The sequence below is a fragment of the Pseudorasbora parva genome, chromosome 4 (assembly GCF_024679245.1).
Source record: "Pseudorasbora parva isolate DD20220531a chromosome 4, ASM2467924v1, whole genome shotgun sequence".
Lineage (NCBI taxonomy): Eukaryota > Metazoa > Chordata > Actinopteri > Cypriniformes > Gobionidae > Pseudorasbora > Pseudorasbora parva.
The window spans coordinates 5,887,172-5,903,487 of record NC_090175.1 but is presented as its reverse complement, the minus strand read 5'-3'; the positions used below and the strand labels follow the sequence as shown (position 1 = coordinate 5,903,487).

The 16,316-nt window shown below is 39.8% G+C and overlaps 1 protein-coding gene across 1 annotated transcript in view; it reads right to left on the bottom strand.

Moving 5' to 3' along the window:
- Positions 1–6,335: 6,335 nt before the first annotated feature.
- The window catches only part of LOC137072744 (sialoadhesin-like), a 37,169-nt gene continuing 27,188 nt past the window's right edge, over positions 6,336–16,316 (bottom strand). The window contains exons 9-20 of the mRNA XM_067440667.1: positions 15,492–15,749; positions 14,219–14,476; positions 11,814–12,068; positions 11,425–11,682; positions 11,042–11,296; positions 10,655–10,912; positions 10,327–10,569; positions 10,141–10,243; positions 10,022–10,067; positions 7,416–7,493; positions 7,120–7,189; positions 6,336–6,972 (exon numbers count right to left, since the gene is read on the bottom strand). Coding sequence (XP_067296768.1) covers positions 7,145–7,189; positions 7,416–7,493; positions 10,022–10,067; positions 10,141–10,243; positions 10,327–10,569; positions 10,655–10,912; positions 11,042–11,296; positions 11,425–11,682; positions 11,814–12,068; positions 14,219–14,476; positions 15,492–15,749 — 2,057 coding nt within the window. The 3' untranslated portion in view covers positions 6,336–6,972; positions 7,120–7,144. The remainder of the gene's footprint in view (positions 6,973–7,119; positions 7,190–7,415; positions 7,494–10,021; positions 10,068–10,140; positions 10,244–10,326; positions 10,570–10,654; positions 10,913–11,041; positions 11,297–11,424; positions 11,683–11,813; positions 12,069–14,218; positions 14,477–15,491; positions 15,750–16,316) is intronic.

Below are 16,316 nucleotides of genomic sequence, written 5' to 3'. Positions count from 1 at the left end.
CAACCGGTCGATCTGACTCGAGAACCGCTGTATCAGTGTGTGTGTGTGTGTGTGTGTGTGTGTGTGTGTGTGTGTGTGTGTGTGTGCTGAGCACAGGGTGCTGAGCTGCGAACTGCTGCTGAATTGTCTATATCAAACCTACTGTTTTGATTACATGTATTTTAAAATCTGTATCGACTTAGAAATTAAATAAGATAAAAGCTGTTCCTGAAAATATCATGCATTATTGATAAAACAAATAAATGTTTAATTTGACCGTTTTACAATCCATTGTTTCCAAAACTTTAAAATAATACAGTGACAGCTTTGTTATGATGTTTCCAAACGTGATTAGTTTTATACACTTAACCTGCATTTCGTTCCTCTGAACAAATAACACGCATGCGCAGCTCATCGGCTCATCGGTTCTCAGTATCGAACGTGTCCGATAGAAACGGTTTTGATTCTGTACTGCTGATCCGAGGATCCGAGAACCACTACGTTCGGTTACACGCGCATGCTCAGTATCAGCTGCTCGTGAGTTCATCAGATATCTTAACAAAACATGTCTCACTTCAGCTAACGATTGGAGTTACAGCATCTACTTCAAGATATTCGTTTTGTTTCTAGTTTGAGAGACTGTCACTGATGGCAGAAAGTTAATAACTACAGTAACTTGTGGGATCAGCCCTGATTTGAGACGCGAACCGTTTAGAACGATTCAGTTCGATTTGGTGAACTGGTTCTCTGCTGTGCTGTTCTCATTGAGCTGTAACTGTGCCAGTGATGAGAAATGCTTTACTTGATCATTGCTTGTATGTTACAATTAGCAAGTGATCAAGTTTTGTTGACTAATAGTTTTTATAGAAATAAAGAAAACTAATTCATATGATGCAGTTCCCATAGAATAAATATGGCCATCAGTTCTATCCTACTTTATCTAGTTGGAATGACATGATTTTTTTTAGTACTTTTGACTTAATGATTTTAAGCTAATACAACAAGATTACAACAAATTTGTGTAGTTGAGCTGACACTATTAAATTAAGCTGTGCCCAACCATGGTAAATAAGTTGAATCAACCTTAATAAATTAAGTTGACCCAACGTAAGTACATTAAATTGGAATAACAGAATTGTATAATGCTGAAATAAAGCAAGTTAATCATGTGGAAATACTTTCCATGATTTTTTTATGTTAATTCAAAGAGTTTTTTTTTTTTTTGAGTGTAGTAGTTTGGATATTTTTAAATCCAGACGTAAGTGTTGTGCCTTTAATTCAAACAGATCAGTGCATTGGTATCAGTGCATATTAGCATATGTAATTTAACGATTTAGCGATTCCAACACTGAAGCAAATCGCGATTCCAGCCTAACTTCTTTTAATCGTGAAGCCCCGGTTAATAGTGGTCTGGGTGCATGTTGCTTTAAAACCCATTAGGTTTCCTTGCATTTTTGGGAAGAATGGGCTAAAATGCCATTCTATTCTGCTTTAAGCTTTCTAAAACAAAACGCGATCATTAGAGTATGCCATGTCAAGCGAATCATTAACGAGGAATTAGGCTACGATTAGATTACGACATCTCGACACACAGTCAAGTGTCTCAAATGTTGCTCTGTACAGATCTTACGACATAAGCTTGACACTGATGCAAAAAGAGCAGAGGAGAAAAATTCTACACCCAATCAACATTAGAAGTGCATAAAAATTAGGGGTGTAACGGTTCACAAAATTCACGGTTCGGTTCGATACGATACACTGGTGTCACGGTTCGGTTCGGTACGGTTCGGTATGTTTTAGATACAGCAAAAAGAAAAACTTGCCAGATAAATTACCTTTTTTAATTATTTTTTATTAGAAACAAAGTATGGATTATTATTTTTTTTTACATTGAACAATGATGGAGTTATACTTTACCCATCTTCTATGTAGTTACAGGAGTAAGACATTAGCTCTACATTAGCTCTCTCCACACTTTTTTCACACACTACTGCTTCTGTCATCCCCCAAATCCTCACTTGTTTGACTCTCAAGGGGGCGTGTCTGAAGAACGTGGCTGTTCAGCAACAGCAGTTGCTCTGACAACAGGCTGGATGTCAAGGGCTACACAAAGATACCTGACTGTAACGGCACATTACATTATGAATGGGAGCCCATTCTTCCCAAAAATGCAAGGAAACCTAATGGGTTTTAAAGCAACATGCACCCAGACCACTATTAACCGGGGCTTCACGATTAAAAGAAGTTAGGCTGGAATCGCGATTTGCTTCAGTGTTGGAATCGCTAAATCGTTAAATTACATATGCTAATATGCACTGATACCAATGCACTGATCTGTTTGAATTAAAGGCACAACACTTACGTCTGGATTTAAAAATATCCAAACTACTACACTCAAAAAAAAAAAAAACTCTTTGAATTAACATAAAAAAATCATGGAAAGTATTTCCACATGATTAACTTGCTTTATTTCAGCATTATACAATTCTGTTATTCCAATTTAATGTACTTACGTTGGGTCAACTTAATTTATTAAGGTTGATTCAACTTATTTACCATGGTTGGGCACAGCTTAATTTAATAGTGTCAGCTCAACTACACAAATTTGTTGTAATCTTGTTGTATTAGCTTAAAATCATTAAGTCAAAAGTACTAAAAAAAATCATGTCATTCCAACTAGATAAAGTAGGATAGAACTGATGGCCATATTTATTCTATGGGAACTGCATCATATGAATTAGTTTTCTTTATTTCTATAAAAACTATTAGTCAACAAAACTTGATCACTTGCTAATTGTAACATACAAGCAATGATCAAGTAAAGCATTTCTCATCACTGGCACAGTTACAGCTCAATGAGAACAGCACAGCAGAGAACCAGTTCACCAAATCGAACTGAATCGTTCTAAACGGTTCCCATTCATAGCTCCCATTCATAATGCTCCCATTATGAAGATAGTTAATCAGCTCCCATTCATAATGTAATGTGCCGTTACAGTCAGGTATCTTTGTGTAGCCCTTGACATCCAGCCTGTTGTCAGAGCAACTGCTGTTGCTTTGGCCAATTGGTTCTCTGTTTGTGCTTTTGTTTTTTGGGACAAAGCAGGAATTACTGGCTGAAATGGGCTCGTGAAGGAACATTGTAACAGGGCTCAATTACTTTAAGCATGTTCTTAAAACTCCGTCTGCAGTGCGTATGCGGCGCGTTTTGCACTGCGCATGCGGTGCAGGAGCCGCACACCCTGTTGTGCTTTCAAATATGCTGCGTTTGCAGACCGCAACCGTTAACATGGGTACGGAAAAAATACGCACCGCATAGACTACGCACTGCAGACGGAGTTTGTGTGAAAATGGGCGTAAGGTCTCATATCCGCGGCTATAAATGGGCCACTCGCCGCAGTGATGTCTTTTGCCATTTGAATAAGTTGGAAATGTCTGTCTTAATGCTGCGGGGATAGTTTGTGGCTGTTTCTCCTTTTTATCGTCTTGTTGTCGGCGTAAATGAGTTGACATGGCATTAATTATTCCCGCTGTACCATCATGTAGCAAATGTTTTTTTATTCCACACTCTTGCCAACACCATCATAGCTTACAAAGAATCCAAAGTTCACCCAAACACCAGACCTGTTGGTTATTGGAGGATCTTCTATTTCTGGTTTGTTAAACGCAATAGCCATTTTGCGAGCACCTGACTGAGCAGCCTAAAACATATTTGGTGTTTTTTTTTTCACTTCGGCGGTGTCAGGGGCATTGCCTGTTATGTCGTTTTGGTTATTGTTGAACGCATGTTATTATATTTCACACACTTTTTTATTTTTCCAAATCTAATTAATTAGTCCGAGAACCGTTCGGTACATAATGCGTACCGCGTACCGAACCGAAAGTCTCGTACCGAACGGTTCAATACGAATACGCGTATCGTTACACCCCTAATAAAAATACATATCACTGAGATGAATGCTGATGATGACGCCAGATGGTGATGAAGATTGCAGTCGTGTCTTTAATAACATGCCCAGACTTGTAATGAAAGGGATTGCTGAAACAAACTAAACAAAAGAAATCCACGAGGACAGAACTGCATGCTTCTAAATCTGACACGCAATATTTTTCTCTCATTAGTGACAAAAGCAACTCACGTCTGTTGCCGCGATGCTGCACATTTGGAATGATAGGCTGACACAGATTTAAAACACCACTGTAGCTTTTGACATTATACATTTTAACTTTAAGTAATACCATCAATCGACTGCTAAGGAATCAGCTGTGAACTTATCAACTGTGGACGCCGGTGCCAGTATTCGCGAATGTAGTAATGGGTGGGAACAGAACTTATAGACTAGAGATGACGAATAATGATTGGCTAGATAGATAGTTAATGAATGACGTGACATAGGAAACTTCCAGGTAGAACTACGCTAGAACTTCCATTTCTTACCTGTTCCAAAAAATGGCAAAAAATGACGCAATATTGATGTGCCCAGTGCCCATAGTTGTATCCCTTTAAGAGGTGTGTTCATCCCTGCCCACGTTACATCACGAGCGGGGATACACACTCTCTTTGTGTAGCCTGCTTGGGAGCGCAGCATGCCCAGGCAGCCCTCGAGGGGGCTGCTTGCGAGCATTGTGAAAAGTTACCGCTGAGAACGCTGCGCTCCCGCCGGGCACTCTTTGAGGAGGGTGCCTCGGCTCGTGTTCCCCGCGGATCTGGTCCCGCTGCCGCCGAGGCACACATAACCTGCTGTCTGGAATACCCCCAGCACAGATCATATCAGCTGTAACTTTGTATTTATTTTTGATTTGTGTTTTAGGCGATCGACTGTCTACAACAGCGTCAAGTGAGTGTTCACATCTCATAAATCACACTCTCATCTGAAGTTAAGCCAAAGAATGTCATTTATACAATTATGTGAATAAAAATAGGCAGGATGTAACCCCTTTGCATAACAATATTACTTTTATTAAATAATGTTTGACTACACTGTACTCTAATAGGTAGACCATATTTGATATCCTCACAATCTCAGACACATTTTCCATGCATTTTTGTAATGTGTTTTGTATGTACACAGAGACATATCGTAAAGAACAGTGAAATTGCTAACAGCTAAAATCAACTTCTTCTCCATCTTGACACGACACAGCAGTAGCAGTACAGCACTGACTTCACTCCTATTGGTTTTCGCTCGTGAAAATCGCTTCTTATTTGCATAACATTTCTGAAATTTTGTCGGGTGTCTCGTGTCGCTTGACACGCCCACATTCTGTCGCCAAAGTTCACTGTCTCCTGTGTCGCCGGAAGTCGCCAGCGCTCCATTAAATTAATGAGATTGTGTCGCTGCGTATCGTTGGCGGTGTGAACGGGGCTTTATACGGTGCACGTATCTCACACTGACTTCTACCCGTGTGTGTTCAGGATGTCACGGCGGGGGACGGCAGTGTAGCTAAAGAAAAAAAATCCAATGATATCTGCACTGATTATTAAAATTAAAATACATTAGTTTTTGTTATGTGTTATGTTGTATTCTGTATTTTGTGAAGAGTTCCCTCTTCATGTTTTACTTTGTATATTTTTACATCTAGGGCCAATGTGTCAGTAAACTGGATTATTAATCTCATGCAAATGAAGGCTGTATAGTCTGTGTCCATTGGTTGCACAGCACTGGTAGGCCTTCTAGTGGCTGATTTGTGAATTGTTGTTGTAAGGTCCATCCGTTAGCCCAAGAACAGAATCTAATGGCCTGGTCGAAGGACTTCTGCGTGTAAGACTTTTCAGCATTTAAGTTAAAAGCACTTAATTTATTCATATCGAATTTCCAATCTGACTCCATTAATAATTTTGATCTGACTTTGTTCAATTTTTTACATTTGTACCTTAACAGCTGATCATAATATTAGTTCTATTTTTTTTTATTTTTTTTTAAGATCGTTGATTTCTTCTCTTAGTTTAATACATTCAATAATAATGCACAGGCCTACTGGCCTGCAAAAAGGTACAGAAATTGAATAAAGTAATCAAATGTAAAATAACTGCATATTTAACTGTTTAAAGATTTATCCTTATTAAACTTATAAAAGCTATTCAGTCAAGAACAGAACTTTTTTGATATAAAGTTTTGTCTCTTCAGAAATTGTGGACTAAATTGCTCTATTCACATAGATTAGTTTTACAATATCTTTATGATCTTTTTGAATCGTCAAAGTGTCAGCTGTCTGGCTGTTTATGGAGGAACAGAAATATCTGATTTCATTAAAAATAAAAGATGAGCAAAAGTCTTACAGGTTTGGAATGACATGAGGGCAAGTAATTCATGACAGAAATAAATTTGTTTGGTGAACTAACCCTTTACACTGCCTGAGGATAATAATCAGGTTTATTTAAGGTCCTAATTATATAAACATACAAAGTAAAACATAAAAAGGGGACTCATCGTAAAATACATAATACAACAAATTATAAATGAAACATAAAGATAAAAAAGTAAGATTACACTCCAAAAAAATATAAAACAAAAAGAAACAGGCATAACATTTTTTCAGTACACAATAACACTCATTTTCTTGCAAAGGGTCAAAGAAAACAAATGAAGCTAAAATAAAACTATATCACCCGGTATCACAGACAAGGCTTAAGATAGTCCCAGACTAAAATGCATGTTTGAGCTGTTTAAACGGGAAGAAACTTGCATTGGAATATTTTAAAATATGTCACTGCCATCATATTGTCTCAAGATTCACACCAGTAATATATATATTTGAATCTTTAAAATAATATTTAAAAATAATAATTATCAAAAGCAAGTTTATATGAGCTACTTAAATGTTATAATATAAGTAAGGCCTAATCCTGGATTAATCTAAGCCCTGTCTGTGAAACCAGGCCTTTAGTGACTCATGACTGATGATCCCTGTCAATCATCAGTGGCTCCGCCCACAGAGCTCAGGATTGGTCCCTTTGTGCTCCGCCTCTTACTGCAGCCTCTTCCTGTTGATCTGAACACACAATAAGATGAAGAAAGACTGACTGAAGTTCATCAACAACATTATAAACCCTTTCACAAGAATCATAAAGCAATCACACTAGTACTGAAGAGAGTTTTATTGATTATATTGAGAAGAGCTGCAGGTTCTGACACTTACTGATGGATTCTAATGTTTAGAAAAGCTAAAGAGTTGTGCAGGAGTCTTCGGGAGGTCTGGGATCAACGGTCTGTTTGAAAGAGAGCGAGAGATCGGTCATGTGATCATCTGTGATGGAGGATCTAGACGTTCGAGACGCATCGATCAGTCTGTGACATCAAAGTACAGCGAGAGTGATTAGAGACCAAACAACTTATGCTTTTGAATCGCTCTCGTGGTACTTTCTAATATGCTGATCAGTCTTAGCAGCACCAATGCATCTCAAACAAGCCTTCTGACATTGAAGTCTCACTTACTGTAAGTGTGTTGTATAGGTCAAAGGTCATGGGCTTGAGCTCAAGCACTTTAAGGGTGTCTTCATTGTAATAAGAGATCTGTCGGGACAGAGACAGAAGGACTTGCATCACAATGGGAGCAGGGAATATGATTAAAATGATTAATCGTGATTAATCGCATGGTTTTCTGTGTTTAATCGTGATTAATCCCAGCATGCACAAAATTCAATAATGAATGCAAAAGTGCTGCTAAATGAACAAAAGTGCAATAACATATGGTTTGCAAACACACAAATAAGGTGTTTTTTTACAGCAGTTAAAAGCTAGTAACAGTTATTGGTGATATAAATATATTGATTCTGTAGTAATATTCTCATCAGTGTTCTGTCAGCTTTTACATAGGCCGACTTAAATCTGCATATTTGTGATATTCACCCCAGGGCGTTATTTAATTTTATAAAGGCCATTTTTTTAAAAATCTTATTAAATGTATGCATCATCTTTCATGATAAATTCTTACATTTGATGAATAAATTCAGTTATAATAGTAAAGACACTATAGGCTGATACCAATCAAATTAAATAATTTAAACTGCAAAAAATACAGCTGCAATAAATAATGCTATAAAATTGATGTTCTAAATAAAACATGCAATCATACTTTTAAACACAACCGCCAATAGGGGGCAGCAAGTGATCGTCTTTATAAGTGAGTCATTGAATCCGCCCAATGGAAACGCGGAAATTTCGCAAAAACTCCCATATATCGCAAACATTTTTACGCTCTCATGAGGTGGTTTTTCAGGCAATTCGAAAAAGGAAATTTTCGCAAAACTGCAATGGAAATGTTTTTTTCGCATTTACACATCACCTGTTCCGGTGACGCATTGCTGCAACATAGGGCCTATATATTATATTTTCCACTCAATTGTGTCGTAATAACAAGATAATGTAGTTAAAAGGACATATATTTTCTCCTAATAAGGACTACAGGCTATATATACTGTAATTAAGACATATATTCAAGAAATGTATTAAAACAGAAAGAGCTAGCCTATAGTTTCAGCCTTACTCAAAGGCCGAGGAAACAGGCCAGTTACGCACGTCAATCCATTCCAGACGATCTTAGTTTGCTTCTTATTTAATAAACAGGCAATTAATTGATGAAAAATTTATCAAAATAAAAATACAATTTATACAAAACTAAAAAAAATTTTTTAAGAAAGACTTTCTAGAAAATAATACTCGAAGTGATCAAAATCATGTGACTCCCCAGGTCTCAAACATATTGCGATTCTTACTCATGCTGCTCACTTTTCATAATCAACAAATAAATTAAAATAATAATATTACAGGCTAATGTTTAGGCCTGAACGTAGCCTAATTAGTTTCGTAGTTAGGCTATGTTTTCTTTAACCCACGGCCGAAAAAAACACTGGCGTTTTCTCATTTGTTCCTTCTTCCTTTAAGAGAGATAAAAACAATTCACAATACTCTGTCATTTTTAGCTCTACAGATGAGTTCAAGACATAATTATAAACTCTAACCTGTCTATTTTTATTTGTGGACTCAGGGAACTAATTATTTTGCATGCACTCACTCCAAACGCTGTCTCCATTTTAAAAAAATATATATATATTTTGTTAAATGCCAATTTTTTATTTCCAAAGCATTTCTAAATTCAGTTAATATGCCCAACAAACGAAATGTCTAGACAAAATAGCGAAAGTGATAAAAATATATAAATATAAAATAAAATAAAAATATTTGAGTTACTATGCAAATTCAAACAATTCGCTCTTCTCTTTATGCGTCAACCTGGCGCGTGTAAAAGTCGATCATTCTTTACTGATGACGGTTTCGGTTTATTTGGAGAGAAGACGAGACGGAGTTCTTTAATAAACTCATAAAAGACAATAGGATTACAGGAATACTGGATTCTAAACACAGAAATGCTACATTATCATGAAGACCTTGAAGAAGATCTGACACACACACACACACACACACACACACACCTCATATCCGTGCCGCTTAAGTAACCTGAGGGGCTTTCCTTGCCATTAATGCTTGGACATTGGACCCGTCTCCTTCCAATAAAAACAATGGCTAGTGTGGTGGATGGGATATACAAACCTACCAAGTGCCATCATTTTGGAATGACATATCGCAAGAGGAAAATAATATGTTTTAGTCGCATAACTGCAGCTATGGAAACGCTGTCATTTCGCAATAGTTTTTTTATCAACATTTAAGAAATATCACACAAGTTTTTCACAAATCTGTAATGGAAACGCAGCTACTGATGCAGTGACCCCTTCTGTGATTCTGCTTGTTGAAAGCAGGTGTTCATCACTAATGGTCAATCATCACTTAATTAATCACTTCATCTCATTAACTTTAACACTGCTTCAGATTTACTTTCAATACTTGAGTGTGGAGTCAAATAAACTCTGAGGAGAGTTCATTTAACACTGGGTTTTTTTCCTATGGGTTTATGTATATCGTCTCATATGAGTCATTTGAGACTGAAGCTGCATGCAGATCAAAGAGACAGATTACACAGATAACGGCTGATTGATTAATTTTCTACTTCTGTAAAGTCGTGTTGTGTCTGAATGATTTACCTTATCCACTGTGAGATCTTCAGATTTAACACGTCTTCGTTTCTTTCTGTTATAATGACAGACGTTAACAGCATATGATGCCTCTATTTGAAATTATCAATGTTGTTTGTGGTTCTCACATTATAAACAGGATGACGGTGATAATGATGATGACAAGGATGAATATTGCTCCACATTCCACTGTGATCCCAAAAACGACATGCCAACTGGATCTATAAAGCTCTGAAAGAGAGAATTGTTGTCATCTAAGGCTAACTGTCCAGACTGAAGAAAGTTATGCAAGTTTGCTCTTATAAAAGCTTCACCTGTGACAGTTACAGCGTCTGATATCTGAGATCCATGTTGATTATGAGCCTGACAGTAGAAGCGTCCACTCTGTAGTGCACTGAAACTCTGTCCAGATCCAACAGCTGAGGTTTCATTCTCCTTAAACCAGCTGAAGTTCAGAGCAGGAGGGTTTGAATCACTGCTGCAGCTCAGAGTCACTGAATCTCCCTCCACTATTACACCAGATCCGTTTATCAACACTGAGACGCTCCTGGGTGGATCTAAAAAGAACAAAAGACATGTTATACTCATGTTTTACGGTTGTTAATCCCCTAAATCACAGTTACTGAATCATCATTAACTCACACATGACATTTAGAGTCACAGCATCAGAGTATTTCTCTCCACTTTCATTGATGGACTTGCACTTGTATTCTCCACTGTCGTCAGAGCTGATGTTTGAGATGCTGTAGATTCTTCCAGATCCTACAATCGTTTCTCCTTTAAACCAGCTGAAGTTCAGAGCAGGAGGGTTTAAATCACTGCTGCAGCTCAGAGTCACTGAATCTCCCTCCACTATTACACCAGATGGACTGATGGACACTGAGACGCTCTTTGGAGGGTCTAAAAACAATCATCAAATTTATTGCGACAAGGATCTTAAAAATATTTTTGAGCAAATAATTATTGATGAAAATCATTATAAACTTGCTGGAATGTTCCACAGTATCTTATGTTTTATAATAAACTCACACATGACGTTTAGAGTCACAGCATCAGAGTATTTCTCTCCATGTTCATTGATGGACTTGCACTTGTACTTTTTATTGTCATCAGAGCTGATGTTTGAGATGCTGTAGATTCTTCCAGATCCTACAAACTTTCTTCCTTTAAACCAGTTAATTTCTGCAGGAGGTTTTGAATCACTGCTGCAGTTCAGAGTCACTGAATCTCCCTCCACTATTACACCAGATGGACTGATGGACACTGAGACGCTCCTGGGTGGGTCTGAAAACAATCATCAAATTTATTGTGACATGGGTCATAAAACATTTTTTTGCAACTAATTATTGATTACAATAATAATAAACATGCTGAAATATTCTACAGCATCTTGTGTTTTGCAATAAACTCACACATGACATTTAAAGTCACAGTATCAGAGTATTTCTCTCCATGTTTATTGATGGACTTGCACTTGTATTCTCCACTGTCATCAGAGCTGATCTTTGAGATGCTGTAGATTCTTCCAGATCCTACAATCGTTCCTCCTTTAAACCAGCTGAAGTTCAGAGCAGGAGGGTTTGAATCACTGCTGCAGCTTAGAGTCACTGAATCTCCCTCCACTATTACACCAGATGGACTGATGGACACTGAGACGCTCCTGGGTGGGTCTGAAAACAATAATCACATTTATTGTGACATGGATTATAAAAAAAAAAAATGTGCAGCTTATTATTGATGAAAATCATAATAAACATGCTGAAATGTTTTAAAGCATCTTGTGATGTTATAATAAACTTACAAAAGATGTTTAAAGTCACAGCATCAGAGTATTTAACTCCATGTTCATTTCTGGATCTACACTTGTATTCTCCACTGTCATCAGAGCTGATGTTTGAGATGCTGTAGATTCTTCTAGATCCTACAAACTTTCTTCCTTTAAACCAGTTGATTTCTGCAGGAGGGTTTGAATCACTGCTGCAGTTCAGAGTCACTGAATCTCCCTCCACTATTACACCAGATGGACTGATGGACACTGAGACGCTCCTGGGTGGATCTGAAAACAATCATCAAATTTATTGTGACATGGATCATAAAACATTTTTGTGCAACTAATTATTGATTACAATCATAATAAACATGCTGAAATGGTCTACAGCATCTTGTGTTCCCTTTCAGTTAGTACACTCCGAGTTACGTCAGTACTGGAGAAATGGGGTTTCGCTTAGAAAGCAAGCTTCCTTCAATCTCAATCAAAATGATCCAATGACATGAAAATGTCATGGGTCTGTGAAATTTGCATAATGCAACTCCACCCCACCGTGTGGGTATAAACGAGTAGCATTGCAGTCACGCATTTATGTTAATGCTTCGGAGCAGATTTCAACTTGCCTTCCTAAACGTTATCTCTCTTCAACACAAGTGTCTCCCCATAGTGTTGGTGATACGGCACATTCCAGCAAGTTCCGCAATCCTGTTGATCTGTGCAGTAGTCTGTGCAGGTCTGTGTGTTCTCCCTTAGCACTCTGCCTGAGAAAAAACTCCTCTCTAAAAGAGCTGCATGTGGCACATCTTTTAAAAGATGTCTCGCCCATGCTCCGTTCCTGGATGCAGTCGTCAGGTTAGTCTGCTTGACGGGCATGAGCGCAGCTCGGTATGCTTGGGCTTAGTGCATACAGAGCGACTGTTCATGGATGTGTCATGTTCTCACTGCGAGAAAATGACCATCACTGTGTTAAGATCGAGACTCAGTGATCTCCGTACAGGAGGAAGAGTCCCCTCTACCACACCCCAATCTGATGGCTCCTCGAGAGGCAGGTCAGGGTGATCTGAGGGTAACGGTGTGGACCAACCCGATGAATGTTCGTCGGGCCACACCCCCCTCCACAACACTGCCCGTGGTGCTTCCAGATGAAGGCGCTGGTGTGTCCTGTCCTGGGCCCAGTGTCTAATTGGGGGCGTCGGCAGATGACGCCATGTCGATCGCTGCGTCACAAGGCAGGCTTGATTCCTCTGGAGATGAGGTTTCAGCTGTGTTGCCTCCCTCGAGAGTCCCAGCGTTGCCCTAGTCTGATCCAGAGCTAACGGCCATGCTAGCTTGGGCAGCCGAGAGCATAGAGCTTGAGTGGAACCCTCTGCCATGTCCCGAGCACTTGAGGCTCGATGATTGGTATCTGTGGAGCATTCTGTTGAGATGCAACTCTGTCCGCAGAGTGCCTCCGCGTGACGACCCAAAGCACACCTCAAAGGCCTGTAGGTTCTCATCCACTCTCGTGGGCAAGGCTATAGAGCTGCGGGGCAGACCACGTCCGCTTTGCATTCTATGGCCCTCCTTCAAGTCCATCAGGTGAAGGTGCTCAGAGATAAGCAAGAGCGTAGGGCTGACCCTGCTCTCATGCAGGAGCTGCGTGCGGCCACCGACTTTGCACAATGGCACGAGCTGTTGGTCAGGTGATGTCCACTTGTGTGGTCAAGGAGCACCACCTATGGCTCAACCTGACTGAGATGCGCAAGGCTGACAGGACACGGTTCCTGAACGCCCCCATCTCCCCGGCTGGGAGTTGGCTGTGTAAACCAGGCTGGACTTCGCCCAACAGTTCTCGGCCGCTCAGAGACAGACCGAGGCCATCAAGCACATACTGCCCGGGCAGACCGCTGCTGTGCCCGCTCCACTACCATCCCAGGTGCCTCAGCCTGCTCCCCACCAAGGCTGCCCTCCTGCGGCACCCACCCCTCCCGCTCCACCACAAGCAGCAGCCTTCACCCGGGCTGTGACGTAATTAGACTGGACCCCCATTTCGCCAATACTGACGTAACTCGGAGTGTACTGACTGAAAGGGAACGTCTCGGTTACGTATGTAACCCTCGTTCTCTAAAGGAAGGGAACGGAGACGTTACGTCCCAATGCCACATCCGCTGTACCGCTGGTATGGCCGAGGTGGTCTGCCTCGGCTCCTCAGTAATTAACAAAAATGCGTGACTGCAATGCAACGCCGCCAATACCCACGGGGTGGGGCGGAGTTGCATTATGCAAATTCCACAGACCCATGACATTTTCATGTCATTGGATCGTTGTGATTGAGATCGAAGGCAGCTGGCTTTCTAAGCGAAACCCCCATTTCGTCAGTACTGACGTAACTGCTCCGTTTTCTTCCTTCAGGGAACGAGGGTTACATACGTAACCGAGACGTTTTGCAATAAACTCACACATGACGTTTAAAGACACAGCATCAGAGTATGTCTCTCCATGTTCATTAATGGATCTGCACTTGTATTCTCCAATATCATCGGAGCTGATCTTTGAGATGCTGTAGATTCTTCCGGATCCTATAATAATTTCTCCTTTGAACCAGCTGAAGTTCAGAGCAGGAGGGTTTGAATCACTGCTGCAGCTCAGAGTCACTGAATCTCTCTCCACTATTACACCAGATGAACTGATGGACACTGAGACACTCCTGGGTGAGTCTGAAAACAATCATCACATTTATTGTGACATGGATTATAAAACATTTTTGTGCAGCTAATTATTGATGAAATCATAATAAACATGCTTAAATGTTCTACAGCATCTTATGTAGGGGTGACCCCTAATAGTCGAAGATTCGATGCATCGATATGCAGGACCGGATTCGATCACTGATCTCATGGTCGAATCTTCGCCGGTGTTATGAAACGAGGATCATACCATTTTGGCAATATGGGTGTGCTCAATATTAGTGTTATAAAGACGTGTTGCGGCGCTGAGTGATCGCCCCTTTAAGGGCACTGAGCTTCGCACCGGACGCGTGCGCCTTTAAAAATCAAACACAAATACACCGACGGCGGCATTCGACGCGCTGTCCGCGCGATTAAATGTATATTTCCCTCAAATCGTGAATGCACATACTGATTTCACCCTGTGCTACAAGATACACTCATCGTGCAGCTCTTCTGTCAGAAGTCGATTCAAAATTGAGCTTGCGCTGATATAATGTTTACGTCTGCCTGGTGTGAGAGACGGCGCTGAGCTTCAGTCCGGTGGGCGACCCCCCTTCAGACACAATCAGCTTAAGAATGTGCATATAAACGCACTCAAAGTGTTCTTTTCCTCTCAAGGCAGGTATTTTTTTTTTAGGTTTATTTATCAAAATGTTCTTTTATATATTTGTGTGATGTTCTGTGTTTCGATCGCGGCATTTAAATGTTATGAGTGAACGGTTAATTTACGAATGTGTAGTGTAGCCTAGTTTTGATCACTTTATTAAAAGTGTTGGCTGTGTGCCGTGTGTAAAGTAAAATAAAAATGGTCTTAGCCTCCTACTGACTAGTGTCCTGCCCTTCCCAACCCGTTTATACCGTTTATTTTTTTCTGGTCTATGGTTTACACACACACATATGATTCGACTATTGGTCGACCATAGAGAGATTCGAAAATTATGATTCGAATGTGTAAATCCTTAGTCGGGGACACCCCTAAACTTATGTTTTATAATAAACTCACACATGACATTTAAAGTCACAGCATCAGAGTATTTCTCTCCATGTTCATTGATGGACTTGCACTTGTATTCTCCACTGTCATCAGAGCTGATCTTTGAGATGCTGTAGATTCTTCCAGATCCTACAAACTTTCTTCCTTTAAACCAGTTGAAGTTCAGACCAGGAGGGTTTGAATCACTGCTGCAGCTCAGAGTCACTGCATCTCCCTCCACTATTACACCAGATGGACTGATGGACACTGAGACACTCTTGGGTGGGTCTAAAAACAGTTGTGACAAGGATCATAAAACATTTTTGTGCAGCTAATTATGGAAGAAAATCATTATAAAGATGCTGACATGTTCTGCAGAATCTAACACAGCAAATCCCCAGTGTTAAATCAACCCTGCTCAGAGAGTATTTGTTCCCACTTCTCAGAGAGGAGATAATTAAGTGATTGGCATTTAGTGATGAAAACCTGATGATAATGAGCAGAATCACCGAAGAAATGATAAACAAAATAACTAAAACTGACTTCAGCAACAGCCTTAGATGAAATCAACTGAAGATAAAAGAAGACATTCAATCTCTGAAGATCTCAGCAGAGGAGGATGAAACAGCTCCACAATTATCAGGCTTGTGCAAAAATCTGAATTTCAGAATTAGCCTCCATTCAATTCATGAATTCGAATTTGAATTTAATTGACTCGACCCCGCAGGAATTTGAATTTGAATGACAGGAAACAGAATTAAATGCATGGCAATTCAAAGAAATTCCACACAGTCACACAACAAAAAGAATGCTTTGAATCTCACATGCATTCAGTGTTAGGAAGGTTACTTTGTA